The sequence below is a fragment of the Protomyctophum parallelum genome (assembly GCF_964188405.1).
Source record: "Protomyctophum parallelum genome assembly, chromosome: 6".
Taxonomy (NCBI): domain Eukaryota; kingdom Metazoa; phylum Chordata; class Actinopteri; order Myctophiformes; family Myctophidae; genus Protomyctophum; species Protomyctophum parallelum.
The window spans coordinates 7,350,060-7,375,686 of NC_139701.1; the positions used below are offsets into that span (position 1 = coordinate 7,350,060).

Here is a 25,627-nt window from a genome sequence, read left to right on the forward strand (position 1 = left end):
TGGCACGGAGGTGACTTGTACATGTCGACCTTTTATACAACAGACAGACAATGGAACATTCTGTCACAGACAGCACCAAAGGTCTGCCAGGCTTCCTATATGATGATTCTGTAGCCAAGGAGACCAAACACAGCTATGAGGAATGAACCAGAAACTAAATCATTGTATAGTTTGCTTTTTCATAAATTAAAACCAATGTTGTTATAGTCCACAGGCTTTAAAAGTATAGGGACTGCCAGGGTGCAACAGGAGGGCAATTTAGTTTTTTAACTAAAATAAATGTATAAGAAATATAAAAAAAAAAACTGATCTAAAAGCTCTCAATGTGATGCATTGAGAGCTCACTTTTTTTTTGCGATATAGCCATACTCTATCAGGCTATGCGTGTTTGTGGTCCTTGGCATGTAAAAGTGTGGGAACCCTTGCAATAGTCGGAAATATACTGCAAAACTGTCAAATCTAAATATTCAAAAATGTCATCTTTAGTTATGCACACAGGGTAACTCGAATTCTCACCACAAGATGGCGAAATGGTACATTAAGTCAGGGTTTTTAAGTACAGTATCACTCAATGCCTTTGTTGCAGACCAGAGTGGTGTCTCAACACTCCTAGAAACAAATGATGATAAATGCCTCTATAAGTTTCATTCACACTGAATGTTCATAAATTCAAAATCTTGTCTTGGGCCTGCTATGATCCCTTTTGCTGTGATGCATGTTTTTCATTTTGCAAGTTAAAGTAACAAAAAGTTAAAAATCTAAAAGAGTAGGCCTATTTCTGAACACAGCGAAAGCAGTTGCCCTCAAATGTATATTTTAAGATAAAGTACTCTCTTTTTTCCCCACTGTTGTGGCATCATTCTTCAATCTCTCAGTAGTATCTTCCTCCTGTTCAGTCCTTTATAGCAGGGTTTTTTAACTGATTGTGAACCAAGGACCATCACTGTGACTTAGAATCAACCTGGGGACCACTGTTATGTTGGTTGGGTGGGTAGGGAAATGGGCTATCGCTTTTGTAACACTTGCTATTATGCATCCCGCGTGTGTATACTGTACAGTACATCACACTGTTACGCAAACCAATGGTCCATTGACTGCTAATAATTTCCTAATAATGACTCAACCAGACAATCCAGTGCACTTCCCCCTCTTGAGATTCTAGCTCGCTTTTTCTACAACATTTTGGTCAAAAGAAGACCAAAACGTTGTAAAATAGGGAACCAGACTTCAGCCATACAGCATTGAATCTCAAAAATCTGTATTATAGTCGAGTGGCACTAGCTCTTCCAATGCCAGGCTTTGTGTGTCCCCCGTGACGTCATGTGGCAGCAAAGTCTATGGATTTTTTACTATGATCATGATGTAGTGGGTGCCCCCCACTTCACACTAGTGTGATTTTGGAGCCCAGCGTTGTGTTTGTGTGTGCCAAATTTGAAATGGTTTGATTGGCTGAGCAGTGAGCACGGAATGTGATGTATGATGTTGTATGATAAGAGCGCCCCTCACTTTTCGTGTCACTGTCCTTTTATGAGTGCCGTTAGTGCCCACTTTGGCATTCATTACTCTCTTGGAACAATATTTAGCCTTTGTTAACAAAATGATGATACTCAAATCACTTCATGTTTAGGCACAGTACATTTTATTTGTGATTAACCACATTTTGTTCATGATCCAACTTACATTGGATTATTATCCATTATTAAGTCAAAACCATGTTTATTGCAAAAAAACCATTAAAACTAAGGTGGCACAGGGGTAAAGCTAGTTGGAACGATTTAATCAATTGCGATGAACTGAGAGAAAGTGTTCCTACACATGTTAGGTCCTCGGGTGAAACTTCCTCGCTGCTATTTTAAGCAGTTGACAAATGAATGTGTATGAGAGACATGGTTGTCCACATGACCAACTGTAAGGGTCTGCAATACACGTGAGGCAGGGAAATATAGAGGGGGCACATGATAATAGCAATAGCGCTAGACGCACGCACTGGAAGTCAAACTGGAGCCGGAAGTTCAATGGAATGCATTGAAGTCAATGAGAGCCGGCTGGACCAGTTTAAGAATAAACACAGTTTTTAATGATTGGCACCTTTGTCAGATAATCGCTCCAGGAAAATAAGAATAAGATATGTCACGTGTTCAGGTCTCGTTTCTCGTTGTGCACACCAAATAATCTAAATGTGTTGTGTATCTTAAGAGCACAGAGCAAAGCTGACGAGTCTGCCAGAACGAGTGCAGCCCAGTGAATGATACACGTAATCTGTGCTCTTTAGATACTTCAGCACAATTATATAGTGTACACATGGAATAAGAAGAGACCAGGAAACAAAGTGCAATCAAACTGGGATGTCTTATTTCTCAACTGATTATATAACAAAGGCAACAAATAGGGAGAGAAAAAGGGACACATTAAGAGCAAAGACAAAAACTAAACAGAAAGTTAAAATCATATCTTCAGTATTTTAGCCACACATTTTTGCAACACAATTATAGCCCTTGTTGGCAATTATAGCCCAGTGTTGACTGACAAACCTTCTCACAAAGAAAAGGTTATATAAGCAGCACAACACATTGAGGGCAATGCCACAAACAGTAGCAGCTTGAGCTGTAAAACAAGACTGGTTAAAATAACGGTGTGGATCCTGACCTTCGTGTGGCCAGTCTGTGACGCATCTATGGCGTATGGCCTATACGAAGTTGTGCAAGGTTTCAGCCCAGTTCCGGTGCCGATCACTTTATTGTAGATGGCTTGGCTGACTCGCTAAGAGTCTAGCTAGCCGATGACATCACCTGTGCCCACATTTGGGCAGCCCATAAAGGTAAACATTAAATATTTCAATATAGAAGGTGAATAAAAAGTGTAATTTACATTATAAATTCAGCACCTATTTAGAAAATAGCAGATCTGCAAGATCACGATGTGTTGTGAGCAATTTCTGAATAGCCAAAGTATAAAATAGGGCTCACTCAAGTCATTAAATGTCTGTATGGGTGGGATGGTTTTATCCATCAGTTCAGAAAGTGTCTGAGGTCCTCCCGGATTTCAGCCTCGTCCCATGGCCCCTGGATGTTGTCCTTGTGTCTCTGAAGCCTGACCAGCAGCAGGGGGCAGAGCAGGGTCACACTCCCGAGGGCCAGGGCCAGGAGCACCGCTCCCCCAAGCCACTTGAACCCCAGACCCCCCACCCCTCCGAGACACACCGCCACACACACCCAGGCAAACTGGCCCGGGGCGTGCTCCTTGATCCTGTGCAGGAGGCAGGGCCACAGGGCGAACACCACCAGCGCACAGCTGAGCATGGCGAAGGTGTGCAGAGCCCCGGGCAACCTCGACGCCAGACACACAGAGGAGAACAGAGCCGCGTTCAGGGACAGGCTGCCCGGGGGCGAGGGCTGCGCGTAAGGAAACGACACCAGGTGAGCGAGGAGCATCACGGCCGACATGGCATACACGGTGTCGGTGCTCACGGACTCCGTCAGCGTCTTGAGCACCGGCGAGAAACCGAAGGTAAAGGAGAGGAAGATGGCGGCGCTCCTCAGCAGGTCAGCCAGGGGTGTGCGGGGTTCACCGCCCGAGTCCTCCCGCGGTCCCAGGGCTTGGTACAGCCCGTAGCCCAGCAGGGCACAGAGCAGGCTGGTCCACAGCAGAGCCCCTGGGGACAGCAGACCCTGCTCCATGTAGAGCCAGAGGGTGAGGAAGATGGCCACGCAGGAGATCTGCTGTCCGACCAGCACTGCCTCCCGGACCACCGCCCAGTAGCGATACTGCCGGATGCCCACGTTCCTCCGTAGCTCCTCCAGGAAGCGCTGGTCCACGTAGTTGTCTGGGAACGGCTGGCGCTCCCACAGAACCTTCCGCCATGGGACGTCTGGACCCGGGGTACTGTCCGCTCCCATCACACTGACCACAGACAGACATACAGCTTTTAGTATATGAATAGTGTACTTATAACAGCACTGCAACCTTATACTATGTCGTCAGTGATCTCCATATTTGGGCATAGGTCTACCGAGAGAAACAACTTTATTAGCCTTGACAATAGTTTTGAAACCTGACTTGACACTAGCATGCAAGACTATTTTATAAAAAATACATGATCCAAGGCTAGTTAGCCTTATAAAATAGTCTTGATCCAATCATCCAGGGCTAGCTAATAGTCTGAGCTTTCGTGTCATTTGTCATTTCGACATCAACAAGAGAAACACTTACACAACCCAAAACACTTAATATAAAAACAGAAGTAAGGACACGTTTGTGAAGACACATAAGTGACAGGACTAAACGGACACGTACCGATACAAGTACAACGTTGACATTTGACACTGACAGCTCCGTGTCTGTCAGTTCCATTCAACAGAGAGATCAGTGCTACAGACTACCGGGGCCGGCTAATGCTAAAAGTAAAATCACTTACATTATGCTATTCACGACAAAATAACTATATATAAAACGTTTACTATAGGTAACAGTAACACCCAAATGCATTTTATTTACCTGGGTAAATCGGGTCGTTACCACAAGCTCATCCTCGATCCAAGTGTTGATACCGGAAACGAGGCGTGAGAATGGATCCAATCATCCAGCCAGTAGATCCAGCCATGAATGTGACAGCAGCGCCCCCTGTTGATCAATTCTTGGATAACACTTATCCTTTACATTATGCCAGATGATTAATGAACTTGGAGTGCGGATGTATAAAGGTTTGCTAGTAGTAGGCAGTGGCGCAGCCATGTATTTGTTGTGAACAATGAATTCCTCCTCCTCTGCTGACATCCTTGGACAGACACTGACAGGTCTGTCTAACAGCAGCTATGCTTGTCAAAAGGTGTGAGCTGTTTTCTTCATTTTGAGGTATTGTACTTTTACTCCACTACAATTATATGAAAACTTTAGTTACTAGTTAGCCTACTTTGTAGATTTTGATTATTATTCCACTTCAGCCCTATATATATATCGGTATTAATATATATATTTGAAAATAGCAGATCTACAAGCTCAAAATGTGCCACGATGCGACACATTCTGAGCTTGTAAATCAACAAACATTTTGAACTTGGGAAATGGGACAATGAGTAGGCTACTTTAAGTATATTTTGATTACGACACTGACACGTTTGTACTTAATTTACTCAAGTACATTTTGAATATGGGACTTCTACTTGTAACAGAGTGTAGTATATCTACATTGCAGTATTGATACTTGTACTCAAGTAAAACATTGAGTACTTTTTCCATCACTGCGAACAGCTAATGTCTAAACCTAATGCTGTACCATTGACAGCAGTGAACAGACACTGAATTATCATGAGCTTATTGGTGACTTGAGTTGCAGATTGGCAGGACAGAGCAGTACCATGGCACGCTGATCAAAACAACAAAAGGATGTCACTTCTCAGGTTTCAGGTAGGAACATAACATAACAGGACGGACACAAACATCAAACAATGTATATAACCGTTTAATTTTCTCACATTTCAAAGTAGACAGCATAACTTAAGATAATTTATAGAATATATTAACAGAGTTTATTCTCATTACTGATCCATTGAGTTAGAAAGACACGTCATTATGATTATTATTAGTTATATTTCCAATCTCAATATACAACATGGCTTTTGATTGATTTGAACATTCCAATAAACTAAAAGTTTAAATCCCCACAGGATTTTTTATTTATGTAATTATAAAAAGAATTACAGGGTAACTGTAAAGCACTTTAAGGGAACATAAATCATATTATTAACCCATCAAGTATAAGACATACATAATCTCAACATACAGTACCTTGAATTTAACACCATTTAAAATTGTAACAAATGTATAGGTGGTAATTAATGGGCTATTTTTAACAGGTAAAAAAAAAATGGGTGACCCCTCCTCCCCGCCACATCTTTGTGGTGGCTGTGTCTGTTACTGCAAGGACTCAATAGCCAGTGCAACATAATTATGATATACTTCAAAACTGTAAAATCTAAATACAACAATACATATTTGTTCAAACAGCATTTTGCGCTCTAAGAAGGAAATGGCTTGTCTAATGAAGGCATTAGCACTTTTCATTTCGCAGTACAGGGGGCAACTCAAAATCTCATCAGAAGATGGTGACATGGTGCTTCAAGTCTGGGTTTTTAAATACGTTTGTTGAATACAATAAAAAAGAAAACACATCACAACTTCAGAGCGGTGTCTTAATACTGTATCAGAAACTTTTACGAGTAATATACCTCCAAAACATAAATCTTTAAATGATGTCAGCACACACAGGTTGCAGAATTATCTGTTAGGTTCCCATACACAGCATGCTGCCATGAGGCTGGACTACAGGGAGAGACTGACAGATAGATCTGGATCTTGGGTTGCAGGCAAAAATACAAAATAAAACAAAAGAAAAGACAAAAACCCATGCTACAGGAGGTGCAACTGTATATAACGGATAAATCAAAACAACAAATGCATTTTGTTCTAAAAGCCAAGGTCCTGTGCCTGTTGGCATCGACTACTTATAATCTATACTCCAGAAATGGCCATTTAAACTAGAACAAGAAGCCACGGCAAATTAATCATGTATGTGTATTTGTCGCCATGTAGTTATGGCAATGAGCTTCCATTTTGTCGGTGAGATGTTAACATAGATTTACTGTCACTACTAGAGACAGGCAGGCAGGCACAAAATCTTCACGGGCAAGGTGGCTGAAACCAGACACCCCTTTTCAGCAGCTGGGGGCTGGGCAGTCGAGAGTGGGGATGTGGAGTGTAAGCTGGTTGCCATTTGAGCCAACACAAGCTCATGAATCATGGCAGAGGAGAGTAGGGCAGTATTTGCCGAGATCTGGAGATACCACATTTTCCTTTCCCCTATCCCAGCTTTAACGGCATGGTCCCTTATCTGAAGACCTGCCGTGTCTGCATGTGCACAGTAAAATCCATTTGTCTCAGAGAAGAGAGTACACTCTCAGAGTTGCAAATGGATGAATTAACACTGAAGATTTTACTGTGTGTGACTGATGGGCCATCTAGAATAAAAATGTGTTTTCTTGGCAATTTGACTCATTTGAAGGTCACACAGAATCACTAAAGGCTGGAAGCTATATTCAAACTTAAGGCATCTCAATAACACATGATGGTAAATGTCATAGTAATACAACTAGCAACAGACAGAAGAGTCAATCCTCCTCCCACACTATGACTGGAAGACTAATGCTGCAAAGACATACCATCTAGCTTATGTTTAGGCATGGGTTGGTTGATTTACTTTAGGTAAAGGGGAATTTCACAGATTTGGAACCTAAATCCTATTGTTCTTATGTGAGGAGATCATAAAGTGTGGGACAAATGCCTTAGAATACATGTTTACCACACTATATACTCACATCAGAACAACGGGATTTAGGTAAAAATAATCTGTGAAATTTCCCTTTAAGGCTATAGGCACTGTAATGTTAAGGTTATATAGGTTTGGTGTGGTTACAAATAGGGTAATTGATTGTCAGTCATTCCTAAATCTGTATAATCTTGTAACTGCGTTCTTAGTAATAACTAGAAGTTGTATGTAAACTAGTGTTGCATAACTCATACGTAGTGATTGTCATCATAGCTAAAGCTTGAATCACCTCAGCAGAACCTCAGTGGCAAACCGTCTTCTATGCAGCAGCATCATGAGCAGCACTGAAACATCCTCACAAATCTAATGAAAATGTACAGCTCAACCTTTTTCACAAACGAGAAAGGTCTCAGGAATAACTAGTAAGACTGGCACAACCTGTTTTTATTAAAGGACCACTTCTCAACTTATCTTCATATAATTGGTCCACACTAATGTTCATGATAAATAACAATACCACCATTTTTTCTACCCAGTCTGTATCTCATAGGAGACCAGTGACTTGATTTTTATTATTGTGAGAACGATAGCTTCCATTATCACATTGCAACTTTTCAGGCAGCCCTCCTATGAGAGACAGACCGAGTAGAACACATTTGTGGCATTTTATCATGAACATTAGTGAGGACCAATTATATGAAGGTAGGTTGAAAAGTGGTCCTTTAGGTGTGGTGCGACATCTGACTTAATGCATACTTACGTGATGATGACTAGATTTAGTAAGGACTTGCAGAAACATGGTGCAGCCGTCCCCTGGGGAGGCTGTTCTGATGGGACTTCCATTCCGTTCTTTCTATGGTTGGCCATCTAATGACAACTGTTAGTTCCTGTTCCAGGGCAGAGTCTCCCAATGTCCCTTTAACACCAGTGAATCAACAGACCAGAGGAAGAAGGGATGCCTTGGACCTTAAAAATGTCTGTCGTTCGATTCATTCCCTGTACCTTTAGTTAAAAAGTTAGAAAATGAGCATCTACATTTTCATTGTGCATTTGTTGTGTGTACGTGTTCACATTATGGTCCTGTGTCAAAAAGTCACAAGCCAAGACTCCCCCAGGTCAGTAAAAAGAACCCACCCTCCAAGATTTGTAGGCTAGTGCGTTAGTTTTGTTTTTCTGTCTCTTCCCCATACGGGTGGTGCGGGTTACGTGCGTGTTTTACTTTTGTCTTCAAACAGCGAGCGGAGCAGGTAGACCTGAACGGCAGACACCAGCAACATGACAACCAGGTTGGTGATGGACCACCAATTCACCCGGTCAAAGTTACTCTCCTGGATGTTCCGGTCCCGAGCCTCGAAAGCCCGCAGCACCGTTTGGATCTGCAGACTCTTCCCCAGCCGGGACTTCACGCTGTTCATGGTATCCTGCAAACGGAGGAGACATGGGAGGTAACATTTTGATTTGAATACACAGCTAACGCCTGGCCGCCTACATTATGCAAAACTAACCAGCAATAAAAGGGCAGATCTGATGCCTGATTTGTGCTTAAGTTGTGTGACACATGATGCACAACAACGTATAAATCAGGTGTGGAATGACAAACAAAGCTTCTGAAATGAATCAGGCGTGTGTGGAATTCTTTCTTTGATTAGAAGACAACATCATCCTCTGCTGGAAAATGTCTTTGTTTGTTTTAGTACAGGAGAGTGTTGCACCATGAGATATAGGCACTGGTGTGCTGTGCTGATCTGTGGTATATGGCACTGTGCCTACAATATCAGAACACCAGTGCCAATAGCATGACCTCAAGTGTATTATTGCTACTGTAGCTACTAGCTATATCGGCTTTGTTATTGATGTTTATCATTAGAACATGAAGGAATCAAAACTTTGTTTGCCAGGAGGAGGAGGGCACAGCCAATACGAGGTAGGCAGGCCAAGATACCGCAGCTGCATGTTATGCGCATCATTTGCAAATTGATTCCAGTAGCTAGGAATTTTGTTAGCCGTGTTGTTGGTAGCTCCTCGATAGCTGATAGAAACCCGATTGTCTCTGTAGAGACTGACAGTCCAACGGATGCAATTAAAAGCAGCAACAGGGACGGACCTCTGGTTCTTCCCCAGCGCGGGTGGTGGTGGTGAGCGGGGCTGGTGTGATTGCTGCCGGTCAGCCGGTGTAAGCAGTGCCTTGGTGGTAGCCTACCCGCTCAAACAGCGCTAATGTTGACATGCTTGATGTATTGTGTTGTCTATGTACTGCATTCATTGTGTTGTGTTGTGTGTTGTCATGCTTGATGTATTGTTTTCATTGTGTTGTCTATGTACTGTATTCATTGTGTTGTGCCCGAGGACCCCCTCTAAAACGAGATGAAGCATCTCAAGGGGCTATCCTCCACTCATTATATGTGAAAGGAGGGCTTCTTCTGACCCCTCTGTGAATGTAGTCAAGGTAGCAGCGCTGGAAAAACTCACGTTCAGACTTCTTAACAAAGTAGACAACTATCTGTTAAAATGGGGGAGGCGTACAGTGGAGGCACTGTCTACCGGTAATTGTGAACTGAGCAGACTATTATATGAACTGTACTTGAATTTGCCTGAATAACCATCGCCTTATTATTTTCATTTTTTTTTTATTTTTTTTATTTTTTTTTTGTTTTTTTGCCTTCCGTTTTTTCTTTTTTTCTGCTTTAAGTATTTCTCTCTATTGCAAACGGTTTTTCTGTACCCTGTTTATTGAAAAACAACAACAAATATGAATCATAAAAAACAAAAACGACTTTGTTAATAACAACTTGGTCATTGACATGAAAAGGTTTGCGCACCATTGATATATATAGCATATATATTGATATACTGTATATAGCAACATACGTTTTTCAGAAAACTGGACAGTGACCCTGACTCACTTACTCGCCGTTCCCTACTAGGTCTGCCGTCATGTACTTCCTGCTTACAGTTCAGTTACTGGACTATCACTATGTGACATCTGACACAAATACGGTCTGTTTGTAGGGGTGGAGTGAATGAGGGCACTATGGTTCTCTCAAATGGGTAAGAGTTCATGACATTGTCTATTTTTACAACATTCTCCTTTGGCCGCAATATGTGACCTAACAATTCCCCTGTAACTTGTGATAATACAGTCAGAAGACTGTTTTGAATAAAGATAGAATACCAGATGCCACTGCCTGTTTTTTACTTAATTGTGCATCAGTGCGTGTTGCACAACCAAGTACGTGTAAAACGTGTAAATCTGTGTCCTTTTAGATTTTAGCGTTGGCTCTTTTTGAAATTGTGAGCACTTGTATTTTAAGGCATTTGTAGAATCTGCTCACCATGATGTCCTCTAGCTTCATGTCCAGCATGTCCGTCCCATGGACATATTCCTTCCACTCCTCGGGGTCCTCTCCCTCTGCTTCCATGTTGTCCAGGATCAGCTCAAAGAAGATGATCTTCTCTGAGACTGTGCTGAACGTGTTGTCGAAGCAGAACATGTAGTCCCCATCCTCTGTCTCGACTCTGTAGGGAAACAGGGTGGCTGAGTGAGTGTGACGCACGTCTGATTGTGTGTGTGTGTGTGTGTGTGTGTGAGAGAGTCTCTCGGATTATGTGTGTGACTTACGTGTGTACTCCGTCTGATTTGCGGTAGTCGTTGTACAGCACATGCCCAGAGGGAGATGAAATCAAGAAATCGACATCAAGCCCTGCACCATCTAAAACCTGCGAACATAATGTGTACACATGCATGTACACGCGCGCGCACACACACACACACACACACACACACACACACACACACACACACACACACACACACACACACACACACACACACACACACACACACACACACACACACACACACACAATAATTTTATAATTTATAGTTGGGTTAGCAAACTTAGCATTCTTCACTGTTGTGTTCAAGCTAAGAAGAAGTGAATTGATTCAATAGCTGATTTCAAACCATTGTACAGCAGACAGTGGGCCTAATAGGCTATGGAGGAGACAGACAGTGAGCCAGATAAAGGCTTTCTCCCTGAAGTATCCCCCTGGGCATCTTGATTTTGTCCATCCTCATATACTGTAGTCCCAACAATGAGATTTGGGGACAAAATGTTCTTAGGATGCACCAGTAGTACTAGTAGTCATGATTGCATAAATTAAGCAAATGAGAAGCGTTGCTGCGTTGGCATTCATAGGTATTTTCGTACATTTGTATATCACAAATCAATCATGATATGAAAGTTACACCCGGACAGGCAAAACTGGTTTCAATGAAGACTGGAGGATAATATAACCTGTTTCTTACAAGTTTCTAAGCCCATGGATAAATATGCACAAATTAATCAGTAATAAGAATATAAAGGCACTGGGGGAAAAATTTGTTATTTAATTTTTACCTATTTCTCAAAGTCAGTTTAATTCATTCCACTGGGCCAGGTTGAGACTGAGTATGACGTCAAAGTTATGTGTTGTAGCCTTATTGTAATCATGTATTTTTTTTCGAGTCATAGAAGTCATAGATACAAAGCAAAAATCTGATTCTATAAAATACATCTATGATTGTCTCGATCCAAGCATGAAGTGTTGTTTGACTCTCTGAACTGTCAGAGCTGACAGACATAGTAGCTGTTGTGTTGTCAAACTTGTCATAGACTGTACACTACATTCTCATACTGTAGTAATAACAATGTTGTTATTCACTTACCTGATACTCTATCTCCAGGGACGCATCTTTCTTCATGGTCTGGTAGAAGCACTCTTTTCGACCGGCGGGTAGAGTGAAAGTGAAGTCGCTGTCCAGAGACTGTGAGAAGGCGGCCAAGACCACGGAGCTCTCCGGGGGGAGAGCTACGATGAACACGGACAGTAAACTTAGAAACACCCTGACCACCTGCATGGTGTACTACTGTAAAGTAAAACTAACACGGCTGGATCTCTAGCTATGGAGAGAGAGGAGAGTTTAAAACAGACCAAAAGGGGTTTTGATGATCGATAATACCCTCGTCTTCTGTTGTATGTGAAAATATGCGTTATATGTGTTCGTCAAAACTTCACTTCTGTTGGACAGCTCACGAGCTCACCCCATTCGGAAAACACTGCTGTACAAGAAAGACCCCGCCTGTTTAGAACTTAAAAATTTGCATAAAATAATTCCTTTAAAAATAAATAGAAAAATCATTTAAAAAATTGCAGAATTAGCGCCTTGTTTTATTGGGGTAATTTTAAGCCTATTTTGTATGAAATTATTGAAACAGGCGCCTGTTTAGGCCATTTTACAGGCGCCTGTTTGAATTGAACTCTGGGAAATGGAGTTGCGTGTTGTCTCATGTATAGACGCATAGATACAATTATACCTTTTTTACATCTATAGAAAGGGGGTTCAAGAATAAAGAATAAACTCTAATGTTAACTTAGAGAAACATTTTCAACATTGTCAAAAACTATTGGACAAAATTATCAATATAAACATTATGGTATTGTATAATTAATATTTCAAATAAACATCAATGGTGGGGTGTTATAATAACCTTACGATATGACAGATTGTTCGACCAATATATGACAGTCAGTCATACATTTAAAACATGACAATTCTGTCAATCATTATAGAATTATAATGTTTTATACATGACACTGATAGTCATACATATTTTAATACACAAATAGAAAAGATCTGTGAAGCATCTGATACAACTGCAGCCTTTGGGTTTAGGCAGCCGTGTTTTGCTCAGGTGAAAGCCTTTATATGTTATGAATGATCACAATCCGAGGTGGGATTTCAATGTCAAAGCAAAAAGTACACAATGTTCTTCCAGTCCACTGATCCCTGCCAGCTAGCTGCTCAGCTGATCAAATCATTAGATATTTATCATCACAGGAAAGAAACGTGTCAGTATCACTACATTTGGACATTTATTACGATCAGTGACTCAGTCAGTTGAGCAACATTTAGTCATTATTGCAGTAGTTTAACGATTTTCTCTGGCTATCAGTAAAATAGATGACGCGTCCTGCCAGCATTCAGCTTCCAGCTCAGCTAAGAGGTAAACAGGGCGGTACTTTGTCCAAAAACGTCACGGATCCTGCATTCACGGATCCACTGATAGACATGGAAACCGATTTGCTTTGCAAAGTTGCGGATGCGGTCTACAGCGGATACGAGACATGTGGATCTATTTGTGTGGTTTTGACCACCGGATACAGTAGGCGGACTAGAGACCGGATCTGAGCCTCGAGCGCCGAAACTGAACCAGGGTTTCCATAGGCGCTGCAATGTATGGAAAACGTCGGTGACGCGCTGTTACCTCATTGGTCCGTCCGTCTCCAGGCTCGATCCTATTGGTCGCGGCGCGGAGCGGTGCTAATGCTAGCCAAAAAGTGTGCTGTCCATCTACACAGCAAAGAGAAGCGGCCGAGCAGTAAGACAAGAGGCAGCGAGGTTTTCCGCACAATGACAATTAAAACACCTCCACTTCTTCCAAGTGGCATAACCTCGCTGTTTGTTACTATTTATTTTTAGTTAGCTCAGGCCCTTTGCTCATAACAGTCTTTGTTGGCAGTTTGTTTGTAAAAGCCAACGAGAGAGTAGAAACATCCCCACCGAGAGCGAGGATGTTGGTCCCCGCGGGAAGATAATGAAGAGGTTGCGCGTTTTGTTGGTGTGCCTCATTGTAGCTCTCCTGTGCTGGTAAGCTAAAAATCCCCCCTTTTTTTAAATCGCCTAACCCTTCATCATCACTACATTTATGACAAAAAGGAGACATTTGAAATGACTCGTCAACAGCAGTTTTGTCGCTGTTTTTGTGTCATGTCGTTTTGCCTTGTTCCATCTTTTGACACATCGATGCATGTCATTTAAACGAGCATCGCATCACCAGCTATCCAGCCTGTCACATTTTGGAGTGGTTTGGCCTTGCTTAAAACCCAGTGTTGTGTGATTGTGTGAACTTGTTACTAACTAGCCAGCTGTTTTCAACATTGCTGGCTTTAAACCAAAGAACAGTACAGGTACCTGTAGGTATTGAATGGCTGACATGGACTCTTGTCTTCTTGGCCATATATTTTGTAACGGTTGACTGCTATTGAAGTATTCATGATACAACTAGTAACTAATTAACTATTGTATATTTTCACTGGCAGCCTCTGTAATCTCAAAATTCGGTGTTTTGAATGTGTGTTGTGTGTTGAATGTTGGCGAGCATGCTGACAAGTATTGGATGGATGGAAACATGAACCTAACCTTCACTTAGAAGTTAAATTATTTTACAGGAATGAGCAATATGTTAAATGGAATATGGAAACATATTTTTTGAATGGAATCAAATACTTCAATGTATTGTAATCTAATATGCATATACGTTTCATGAAATGGCCAGTTTATTGCATGTTCTCCACTAGATGTTCATATTTGATTGATTGATTGAAATATTTATTAACAGTTTGTAGAATTTACAGTACATTTTAAGCACAAACTCAATACAAAGACTGTCAACTGTGAGTGGACGACCCAATTAAGCATTACACTTGTTTACAACAGGGTCCACATTGTTCAATTCATCAAAACATTTAAAGACATACAAACATTTAGAGACATACAAATAGACATTTCTATGTAGCTAAATTCATCATATATATGAGGTGACAGCTGTCAGTGGATTTGTTAAGTCTATAAGACGAGCGCTAACATACACAACAATACATGGGGTTAGCACTAGTAAGGACTTGAGAATAAAAAATGTGATGATGTGTTAACTTTCTCTGGCGGAGTGATTAAGTTACAGGGACGAGCTACCTCTCCAGGTTGAAGCTATTAGCAAATCAAGTTTATTTAGATTCATTTCTGTGTATAATTCATTTATTCATTATTCAGTGGCAGACATTTAGTTTCCCTTCATTTAAACAATAGAGACTTTGACAGCTTTATTCTTTTGCCAATTTTCATATCATGTATTGTAGATCACGACATGGATTAGGTTAGTGTTCTGTAATGTCTTCATCAATAAGTAAAACTGGCAAGTGCAGAATCTGATGTTGAACTCACTGTTAACTGGTGTTGGTCTTGGATTGTTATGTTATACCAAACGTAAATTGGTTTCAATGGAGGTGATCCAATCCGGTAGACTGCTAGATGAAGTTTCTCAATGCAATTGAAGCCCTATATACTTAGGGAATAGGGGGCCTGATTGTAGGTAGCCTGATTGTCAGACTTTGAGCCTCCTGCTCTTGAGTGCACTCAGTGGAGTGTGCAGGGTCTATATGGGCTGGAAACCAGGCTAGGGGAATGGCTGATGTACAAGCCCACAACATGTTGCATGCAATTGTGATATCTGGTATTTTTGTGATTTCTGAAAATATTGAGAATTTTGTCTAGAATGAATGACATGACCAAACCAGGTTGAAAGTGGTTAACTGGGTGTCAAACTACATATGTCTCTCTTGACAACTCCTACTTGGAGATGACACTGTATATTTGAGAATTTTAAGATTGCCCTAAGTTATTCAAAAGTAGGCAGACATTATTTGAGTGGTGCAACCACTCCCTTACGGAGCTATGTGTGTGGCTGGGTGGGTGCCTGGGTATGAGCACGAAAATAGCATGGTTGTTTTTCACCACCTGTGCGCAACCTAACACACACACAAACGCACATATTAACTGTATATATGATGATTTCGGGTGTGACAGTACATTGACAGTATGGTACAGTAGAGAGACCCCCACACGGTAACTCTGTAATTTCTCTACCGTTTCGGATGTGGGGCGGCTCGCCGGAACCGGGCCGGCACCCTGGCTGTGGGTCTGGAACTTCCGGGGACCCCCACACGGAGTTGCACCAGTCACTTCACACAGGTGTGATTTTCTCCTTGGACTAGATGACAGAACAGCTTAGCCGCAAATGTATCCTACAGTAACTTAAGGCAATGTGCTACTTGCATGTCAATTAGACGAAAAACCTGTACCTTTGTGTAGATATTGCCATGTACAGTTAAATGTGTAGGCACAGGAATTAGCCTAGCTGTTATTTATTTGCATTTACAGTGTGTCAGTACTTCTGTGCTGTATTAGACACTAAGCATGATCTTTCGTTCCAGACCTTACTCACGATGAGCCAGCGATGCTGATATTGCATTGCAAAAAGGTTGTCCATGTTTATGAGCCACCAAGGCTTATATTTTCTTCTTAAATATTGAACCATCAATGCTGATATTTTGTTGTGAAATGCTTACATGCCAAATGAAAGTGAGAAAAACGTATAGATCCATTATGTATAGAGAAGTTGGATCAACATACTGTAGGTTTTCATTCAGTGAAATAACGAATATCGTATGGGACTAGTTACTACTTACTATAATCAATGCTTTACTGAAATCTTTTTTCGTTGTTGGGCCCTTTCATGGTGAGACCTTCAACATTTACTGTTCACTGCAATGATGAGTAGTAGTACACTATTACCAGACTGATACAGACTAGAAAACAGTGGTCAGTTGTTTGCTATGCTGGTGGTACACATTTTCACTTTCCCAGCCACAGCCAAACTAAATGGCCAGGCACAAACATGCTTGGACTTCATCACTAATGTAAACTCATTTATAGCGTGCCGTTAACCTTGTCACTCCCCAGTGCGAACTCTCACACCTCCCAGAAGGAACTGATACTGTAGTTGATCAATGCAGCCATTTCCAGTAGTACAGGCTCTGAGAGTTTCTCCTTCAGTTTTCAGTGTTGACCGGGGCGGGGAGGCCTATAGAAGGGGGCTGGGGTTGTCGTCATGATTCACCCGGCAACAAGAGAGGCATGTTTAAGTTACCCGGTAACACTTTCCCTGGGCATTTTGCTGATCAACATTGTTGAAGAAAAGGCTAATTATCCTGTGTAATAGGGAAAAAACTTACATCTATTTTGAATGCAAAAACGTTTCAAGCACTACTCTTAAATAGTCAGTAAGAGTGCACAGACAAAAGGGAATCCGTTGCCTTTAAGCCTACATATTTCTCTACATTAATTATGGATATCAGAATCTTTGAGAGGGAGACGAAATAGTTTTCTGGCCATCCTGTTGTCGAAAATATCAGGATCGGCCTTGAAAAATCCATAATCAGACAACCTATGCTCAGAAATGGCAGCATGCCATGGACTTTTGTCCTCTATAGGTTAGACGTGAGGCTCTCTGGTCACTTAGTAACCAGCTAGATCTTTATGTTGCAGGGCACGGCAGTGTATGTACGTGCATGTTTGTGTAGGTAATGTTCCACTGGTCACAGAGCCAATAACAGGAGTCTGACGGTATACATTAGCCTGGGCCGGGCTGTTCACACCAGCACTGCAGCACTGATGGTGTGTGTTCACATTTCGAGTGTATGGACACGTGCACAATTTGTGGGTGCAGCAGTGGCTCGGGAAGTAGAGTGGACATCTAGGAACCGGAAGGTTCCCGGTTTGATCCACAGTTCCTCCTGGCTTCTTGTGGAAGTGTCCTTGAGCAGGTACTGAGCCACTAACTGCTCCCAAAGAGCAGGTTGGTGCCCCCTGAAGATTACAAAGATTTGTGTGAAATGTGAACATGCCTTTCAAAGAAGGTTTTGAGAAGAGCAAAAACTTATAGTAAAAGTAATTTAATGTAGATGGAACGTTTCAGTTGTTCCGATCTTCATCATGTTGCCTTGGTCTGAGCGACCTCCTCCTACACACCTGTCCATTTCAGTAGGTGTGTGTGTGCAAAGGGACATTTTCTACAGATTAAAGGTTTTCCATCTGCTGCCACATGCATACATCTTCCAGTCCATTAGATTATAAATTTGTGTCTAGATGCCTGCCAGTGTGTGTCATGGCACTAAGCGCTGCAGTTTTCTCTCTGCAACATACTTCTCTCAGTCCAGAAATTGCTTGCACTGTGAGTTATCTCTGTCCGGAGTACTTTGTGCGGCTCCTTGTTGGACACTTGATGGTGATTGCCACATTTGGACAGTTGATATACTTGTAGTTAAGAGGCCTGTTATGGAATTCTGTCAGCCACTTGAAGATTGTTAGAAGAATAATTATTATATAATGTAATTGTGATTGTCTGCTTGCAGCAGCCGTTGGCTCAGTTGAACCTACCGTATCACTCTCCTACTATTAGTTCATAATCAGTCAAGCTTGACAACATAAGAGCATTTCTCTGAGCATATATTTGGAATGTTGTGGTGATTTGTTCCCTCAATACCAGACAGTGTATTGAAATTCTGTGCCATCAGTTTTGATGTTTTGATCACAGGACATGTATTGTTTGACAGACGAATAACTGACTTTAGGCTGCTGTGTTTGTTTTTGGATATGATTCGTACTTATACACCCACATGATGGACAGTAATCTGTAAGATAACACCCGGCGTCCCAGCCCAACCTGTTTCTTTTCCTGGAAGATGTTTAGGATGATCTTGAGCTACTCTATATGGCCTGGCTGCCGCCTAGCTTCCCTTGTCCCTGCTGCTCCTATATCATGTTCAGAATGCACAGCCACAGCTATTGAGCAATCCTCCACGTGATCCTGTGTTTTGCAACACTCAAATATTGAATGTCTATTTAAATTATAAGCCAAAGAAGGATCATCCCAAGAAGGTTAGATGAATTTGTAAAATATGATATAATCAATTCCAATTTGAAGTTACTTCAGCTCTTCGACCTTGTATCAGATACTGCATGCTAACTTTCACTCACACTGTCACACACACACACACACACACTCTCTCTCTCGCACGCACACGCACGCACACGCATACACACGTCACGTACACACATTTTGTGAACAAACCAAGGCTGGAAATATGTCATCGATACAGTATGTGTCCTTGAGTATAAGATGTTTGTTCCCACTTCTATGTATTAGTAATGCACAAAGTCAAATTCTTTGCATGTGGACAACTGGACATACCACCAGGCAGGCATTCTGATTCAGTGCAGTGTAAAGGTAAAGGCAGAGAGAGAGAGGGTCCCCCATAGTTACTGTAAGCAGCTCTTGGCCACGCCCCCGTGGTAAATGCTTCCTACTTTGCAGTGGTATTGCATAAGCACAGCTTTCTTGTTCTCATGGCCATGTGCAGCAGTGGGCATTCAAATGTCCAGTTCCACGGATTCTGGTACTCTGCTGATAAGCAGCAGTATTGATATTGGGAGGGGTATAGGGCTATACTGTATATAGGGTATATATAGGGTATAGGGCTGTCACAATTTAGAAATTTGACTTGATGATTAATTGTCGCTCAAATAATGAAGATTAGTGGAAATAGCCGATCTACAAGCTTAAAGCTTAAGCTTTTTGAGCTTGTAGAGCTGCAATTTCCACATTTTTTTCCCCCTTTTTTTTTTATAAAAAGGGGTGTACTGTCTGGGATATTATAGGGTTAATCATGGGAGGGAGCCAAGGGTAGAGAGAGACAAAGACAGTGAGAGGGGGTCACACACTGTTTCACAACTCCAGCAGTGGATTTGGGGATGGCAAGGACACATGCAGTTGTAGACATGAACTGCTAGAGAGCCCAGTCAGTCAGTTATGAATACGATCCAATCTTTTTGACTAGTAGTAGTCCCGTCTGTACTCTGTAGTCTGTTTACAAGGACTAGGAATATGCACAGACTGATCTGAGCGCAGCCAGCCCACCACCACCCTACAGGAAACAGAACACCCCAGTTGTTTACTTCCTCTCAGCTATCCAGATTCCATACCATCCAGCTACAGTATCTATGCTCTCCGGGCTGTTATGGCTCTGCTGTGATTTATGGCATTATGTCATCGTGTCCCTATACTCCCTACACAGGGTCGTTATCATAAACACTTATGATAATGTCCCTCCTGTTTGTTGTCTAGTCGTCATTGCACAATTCCTCTGTTGCTCTCCCACTGTTCTACTGTTTAAGATTATTGAGTGATTATTTTATATATATTTTTTCTTTGTAAAACTGCCCCTCAGTTCTCTGACAAGGTCTGTACTACTACAATATTATGGCCTTGCTATTTTTGCATGCCGCCCACTATTGTACAACAAAATATAATACAGGTCAGGACTTGCATTAAGTGGTTAATCAGACTAATCGATTTAGGCGATTACAAACAATCAGGTTTTCTCGCTGATTCGTTGATATTAAGAAATACAACTGCTCCTCGATTATTCAATTAATCTACATGGGCAAGATTAAGTCTGTTAGAGAGGTTCTAAATTTTGTGCAGATGGAAAGCTTTGTGGATCTTTGGTATTCACTATTCAACCTTCTAGTTGCCTATTTCTTGCTAATTTCACGGTCACATTCTGATAGTTCCAGTCAGAGCCATGCAGGTTCATCAACTTGCATTTCCAACCTTGAAGTGTGTTTGCTAATGTGTGTGATGCTGATCTTTCTAGTCTAAAAGATATGGGGCTCTATTTTTGTCAGTGCTTATCCCCAAACCTCTTTGCCAGTTTTTTGAAAAACCTTTTGAATAGTTCGAATAGCCGATCTACACGTTCACAATGTGTTGATTGTTGGCTAGTTGAACAATTTATATGAATCTATACATTATATTTCCTTATTTATCATAGCTGTAGTGTATCTATGGCCCAGTTTGTCTGTGAGGGGAAGTCCCTTTGGCTTGTTTTCTAAACGCTGCTAACAATTCTTTCCTCTGCAGAGACATCGTATTTCCTGCTTCCTCATTCTATAGAATTTTGCTGTCCTGCTCTCTATTTTTGAGTGGTGCAACCACTCCCTTACGGAGCTATGTGTGTAGCTGGCTCCCTGCCTGCCTGCGTATGAGCTCGAAAATAGCATGGTGTTTTTCACCACCTGTGCGCAACCTAACACACACACACAAACACACATGCACATATTAACTGTATATATGATTTAGAGTGTGCCAGTACAGTGACAGTACAGTACAGTACAGTACAGTACAATAGAGGGACCCCCACACGGTGCAACTGTAATTTCTCAACCGTTTTGGATGTGGGGCGGCTCGCCGGAATCGGCCCGCCCCCCTGGGCGCGTTCCTGGGGGTCTGGATGTTCCGGGGACCCCCACACGGAGTTGCACCACTCACTTCACACGGGTGTGATACTGTGATTTTCTTGCTTTGCCAGTCTCTGACGTGGTCTCATCTCTTACCCCTGGCCCTGACACAAACTGTCCACTGAATGACTGAACAAATACTTAACTTCATATCCTCCTTTTGGTACAATAGGGAAAGGAGAGGTATACTCCCAAGATGTTACATAGTCCCAACTCCCAACATGTCAAATTACTAGTATTGTCCAATGGTGACTAGTTATATTAGTTGATGCCTGTGTTGTTTGTTTCCTCTGTATCTCAGAGAATAGAGATTCTCTGTTCTCATATAATTTTAAGACTCTAAATTCATCAATGACAAAGTGCCTCTCTCTGTCCCGCTGCAGGCCTTCACAAGATGGAGGCTTAGTACTTGTGTGGGTCCATTGGTGTGGTGGTGTTATTTTAGTAGACCAGAGCTCAGTGCTGCAGGGCAGGCTGGCATCTCTGCTTTGATCAACAGAGACAGAGCTGGACTGGCACTGTTGAGCTCACTATTGTCCCTGCCCACTGGCCATGGAGACGGTCAGGCACACTGATCCCAATGACTGCCCGACTGGCTCACTGTCTCTCCCCTATTATTACCTACTGTATATAGTTGATTGACAGTCCCTCCCTATAACCTCTGTAAAGCTGCTTGCACACTACACAATTGTGGCCATCTTCTACGTTCATTAAATGTCACACGATGGGATGTCACATGATGGGGGGGGGGGGGGGGGGGAGGTTAAATTGTGATTATCCACCTTGTCGGACTGTGTGAGTGAGTTGAATTGAGTCCACCAAGTCACGCTTGTGCGATGGGAATGGGGTATATTTGTGATTCACAGCACTCTGCAGAAGAGGACATGGTAATTCTGCAAAGGGAGATCATATCTCCATCTCCACACCCCATCACACCCTTCTCTGCTGCACATACACTTGCAGATAGATACTGATTGATTCCCCATGCTTTGACATGCAGTAGTTTCTTGGTTAAAGGTACTAATTTCTGTTGACACAAACCCTTTCACATATTCTTGTTCCTGTGCTGTGGCGTCTTGGGTGCCGTGGGAAAAAAGCAGTCGAAAGCCTGACTGAGCTGTGGTGGTCCGACTAAGAGTAAGAGTAAGACTGAGTCAAGGATGCTCGTTGTATCACTATTAACTACTAAACCCTGCCTTCTGCTGCCATTCTGTGCCCTCAAGATAGCTGCAAGAAGGGGTGGAAACCATCTAGATTTGGCCTGACATGATAAGAGTCTAATTAGTTGTTGATTTGGTGACAGCCTAGCCTACTATGCATTTTTGGGTTGATAAAGCATCTCTACCCTTGTAAATATTACACTAGTCATTGAATTTATCAGGAGATCTGGAATTTACTTGTTAAAAAGCGTGCAGACCGTTGTCTGTATTCTGCTCTATAACTGTATTGTGCAGCAGAAATAATCGATTGTTGTAGTATTGTTTTTCTGAAAGTGCATTTATCTTATTTTGTTTTGGTGCAGTTAGTGTCCCAGAAGATTTGTGTGTAATCAAGTGGAGGTAGTTTTTTGAAAAGAGGTTGGAACTTAAGTTTACCTGAAGAGACCTGAAGGGAGTGAGGTGAGAGCTGAATTATTGCCAGTGGCCTCAGGCGATGTTGGATGCAAAATTACAGTGTTTACTGTGCAGGTGATGAATAGCATTTTATGGATGGAGATTGTTGGAGTGTCTTGTAAGTAGCACAGTAATGTAGGTGGTTGTGCTTGTGCTTCATAAACTACTGTATGTGAGAACTGTACATTCAGTTGCATTATGTAAGCAATAATATGCCAAAATTGTAATGATTTTAATTTTTTGTATTCAGACAGCCAGCAATGGGTACAACGCTCCCAAAAAATGTAGTCCCTGTGACACATCTAGGGCAGCACTCACATTTAAATCTTCGATATGCAATATGTATATATATATTATGTAATTACTAATTATTATTATTTTTTGTTGGAGAAAAATATGTTAAAAAAATTCTGTTCATATATCATGCTGTAAGTTTTCAAAGCTAAACTAGTACAGTTGTGAATGGGCCAAGTTAACACACTAGACTAAAACCAAGGTTAACTTGGCTTTGCTCTTGACTTCCTTGTCCCTGACAGAGGCTCCGTTCCTGCTCTCCTTGTAAAAAGGCTCCGTTTCCTCCCCTCCCCCGTCTCACTTGCTGCTCTGTCTTGAATGTTTACCTTTTTCTAGCACAGCCAACCTCTCTTCTACACTCTGGTTTACTCTCTTCTTTGTCAAGTTCCTCCTTCTCGTCCCCTTTGTTTTGCTTCACTAAGTTCACTGTGCTCCCGTGCATATGTGACACGTGCACGTGGGATGCTGGTCTGTCGCAGGACGCATGCTGTTAAGAACATTGTGTACTATTGGCTAATTGCACCACGTTTTGACTTTTGAGGAAGCCGGCATTCAGAAGGCATTAGGGTCAAGGCACAAAGCCTGTTTCCTATATGCATATCATAGTACTTAATACTTAGGCCAGTTTTGTGGGGAACAATAGTGGTATATTTGTTTCCTTGGTAGCTAAGTGCACGGTGCACCACTAACTATTGTGTGCATTAGGCTGCCACTCAAGTGTGCATTAGCCTGTTTACAGTAAACGTGCTATGCAGCCATCAGTACATCTGCATTCTTCGGCACACTGTACCGAGGTGGACGTGAATGTTTTATGAGTTTTTGTTCCCCTGCGGTGTCTGCTGATGCATGCATTCTGCCCGTGTTGCCTCCCCCCCCCCCCCCCCCGTATACAGAGTATATACACGCGACGCAAACGCGTGCAGTGTCCCAGTCTGTGGACAACGCTGGCCGAGTGGCTTTGCCTTTTCTATCTAATGTCATTAGTACACATGCATGGGTCTGTTGATCCTCTGTCAATGAGGCGGCGGGCTCAGACTGGCGTTCCCAGGCCTCTTTTCATCCCTGGTCTGAGAGGGGCTGGTCCGCTTCCCACTGGCACAGCTTACACACCGTACCGCACTGTCGGGCGTATGGGTCTTTTCCTGACGGTATATAATTTGTATAGCGCTGATCTCAGTTCAGCTAAAGAATAATCACCCGGGAGGGGAGTGTGGTCTCAAGTTGGAAACATTAATTTTGAAACATAATCTTTAAACCAGATTAATTGAAAGTCCTTTGGGAAAAGGTTGAAAACTCTCAGGGGTGCAGCTCTCTATGCCTTTGTTATTTTGACTCATTCTCATTTCATTGTCCTGTTCAAGAGAGCATGCAGCCAGTAGAGGAGTTCCATAAATAGGCTCTTTGTGTGGGTCCCCTCTGCTTATTACAGGAAGCAATCTGTTCCTCCTTCCACTGACCATCCCATAGCCTTAGTCCTGCATGTTGTCTCCTCCTCAGTCATTTGCACATTTTAGGTTTATAGTTGAGGCTCATGTCCTGATAGAAAAACACGATACTGTTTAAACCGGTAGAATTAGTTCAGTGATTGTGTCAAATTCCAAGAAACAGTTGCCATAGAGGCCTATTCTCCCCTGCCTGTCGGTGTGAATCAGAGATTGTCACATCACAGATTTACAAAATTCCTGTATCGTTTTTTTCCATAGAAAAGAAAGGGAAGAAAGGGGTGGGGGGCAAGGGGGAAAGGAGATCAACTTATAGGAGATAAGGTAAAGGTGAGTGATCATAGCAGCAGGTCAAGTGTATTGTATACTGTGCATTATACTGCTTATCTGTCTGTTATAACTCTTTATACTCCAACAAACAGTGTAGAATGTAGATGGAAAAAAAGAAACGCTAAAAAATACTAAAAGAGGAACGATTAATGAGCTCACACGAAAGCAGCCCTCGCCCTCCATTGGTGCTCCTTCATACTGTATGTATGTGGGAACTGGTCTGATAGTGATCAAGCAGGATTAGCTGGTGACGCCATCATCACCTCTGCTCTTTGAATGTGGAAAATCAACAGGAACCAGGAGCTGGAGCACACGGATGTGTGTGTGTGTGTGTGTGTGTGTGTGTGTGTGTGTGTGTGTGTGTGTGTGTGTGTGTGTGTGTGTGTGTGTGTGTGTGTGTGTGTGTGTGTGTGTGTGTGTGTGTGTGTGTGTGTGTGTGTGTGTGTGTGTGTGTGTGTGTGTGTGTGTGTCGCGTGGCGCGTGGTGTGTGGGTGTGTGTTCGTTCATGTAGCTGTGTTTAGAGATTGCACACACATACATGTAGAGATTGCACATACATGAGTCAGAGATTGCACACACATACATGTAGAGATTGCACATACATGAG

At 42.2% G+C, this 25,627-nt stretch overlaps 4 protein-coding genes across 5 annotated transcripts in view; 2 read left to right on the forward strand and 2 right to left on the reverse strand.

The window, feature by feature from the left end:
- Nucleotides 1-840, forward strand: part of dnm3a (dynamin 3a) — a 42,036-nt gene extending 41,196 nt beyond the window's left edge. For both annotated transcript variants that reach the window (XM_083766499.1, XM_083766500.1), the window contains one exon: nucleotides 1-840. This exon is cut by the window's left edge and continues 465 nt beyond it. The gene's annotated coding sequence lies outside the window, so the exon portion shown is untranslated.
- Nucleotides 841-2,054: 1,214 nt separating this feature from the next.
- pigc (phosphatidylinositol glycan anchor biosynthesis, class C) lies at nucleotides 2,055-4,547 on the reverse strand. The gene is made up of 2 exons (XM_083767226.1): nucleotides 4,495-4,547; nucleotides 2,055-3,900 (listed from the first exon to the last, which is right to left on the reverse strand). The coding sequence occupies exon 2, from the start codon at nucleotides 3,894-3,896 to the stop codon at nucleotides 3,009-3,011; it is 888 nt and encodes a 295-aa protein (XP_083623352.1). The 5' UTR covers nucleotides 3,897-3,900; nucleotides 4,495-4,547; the 3' UTR covers nucleotides 2,055-3,008.
- Nucleotides 4,548-5,442: 895 nt separating this feature from the next.
- On the reverse strand, nucleotides 5,443-12,398 carry tmed5 (transmembrane p24 trafficking protein 5). Its single transcript, XM_083767429.1, has 4 exons — nucleotides 12,030-12,398; nucleotides 10,941-11,038; nucleotides 10,654-10,837; nucleotides 5,443-8,742 (listed from the first exon to the last, which is right to left on the reverse strand). Exons 1-4 carry the CDS (start codon nucleotides 12,219-12,221, stop codon nucleotides 8,524-8,526), a joined length of 693 nt encoding a protein of 230 aa, XP_083623555.1. The 5' UTR covers nucleotides 12,222-12,398; the 3' UTR covers nucleotides 5,443-8,523.
- Nucleotides 12,399-13,732: 1,334 nt separating this feature from the next.
- Nucleotides 13,733-25,627, forward strand: part of suco (SUN domain containing ossification factor) — a 59,723-nt gene continuing 47,828 nt past the window's right edge. The window contains exon 1 of the mRNA XM_083767854.1: nucleotides 13,733-14,012. Coding sequence (XP_083623980.1) covers nucleotides 13,960-14,012 — 53 coding nt within the window. The 5' untranslated portion in view covers nucleotides 13,733-13,959. The remainder of the gene's footprint in view (nucleotides 14,013-25,627) is intronic.

Coding starts and splice junctions, on each gene's coding strand:
- pigc (XM_083767226.1), bottom strand. CDS start 3,896: ATGGGAGCGGACAGTACCCCGGGTCCAGACGTCCCATGGCGGAAGGTT.
- tmed5 (XM_083767429.1), bottom strand. CDS start 12,221: ATGCAGGTGGTCAGGGTGTTTCTAAGTTTACTGTCCGTGTTCATCGTA. Junction 11,039..12,029: donor CCCTGGAGATAGAGTATCAG/GTAAGTGAATAA, acceptor TTATGTTCGCAG/GTTTTAGATGGTGCAGGGCT. Junction 8,743..10,653: donor TGAAGCTAGAGGACATCATG/GTGAGCAGATTC, acceptor CTCCGTTTGCAG/GATACCATGAACAGCGTGAA.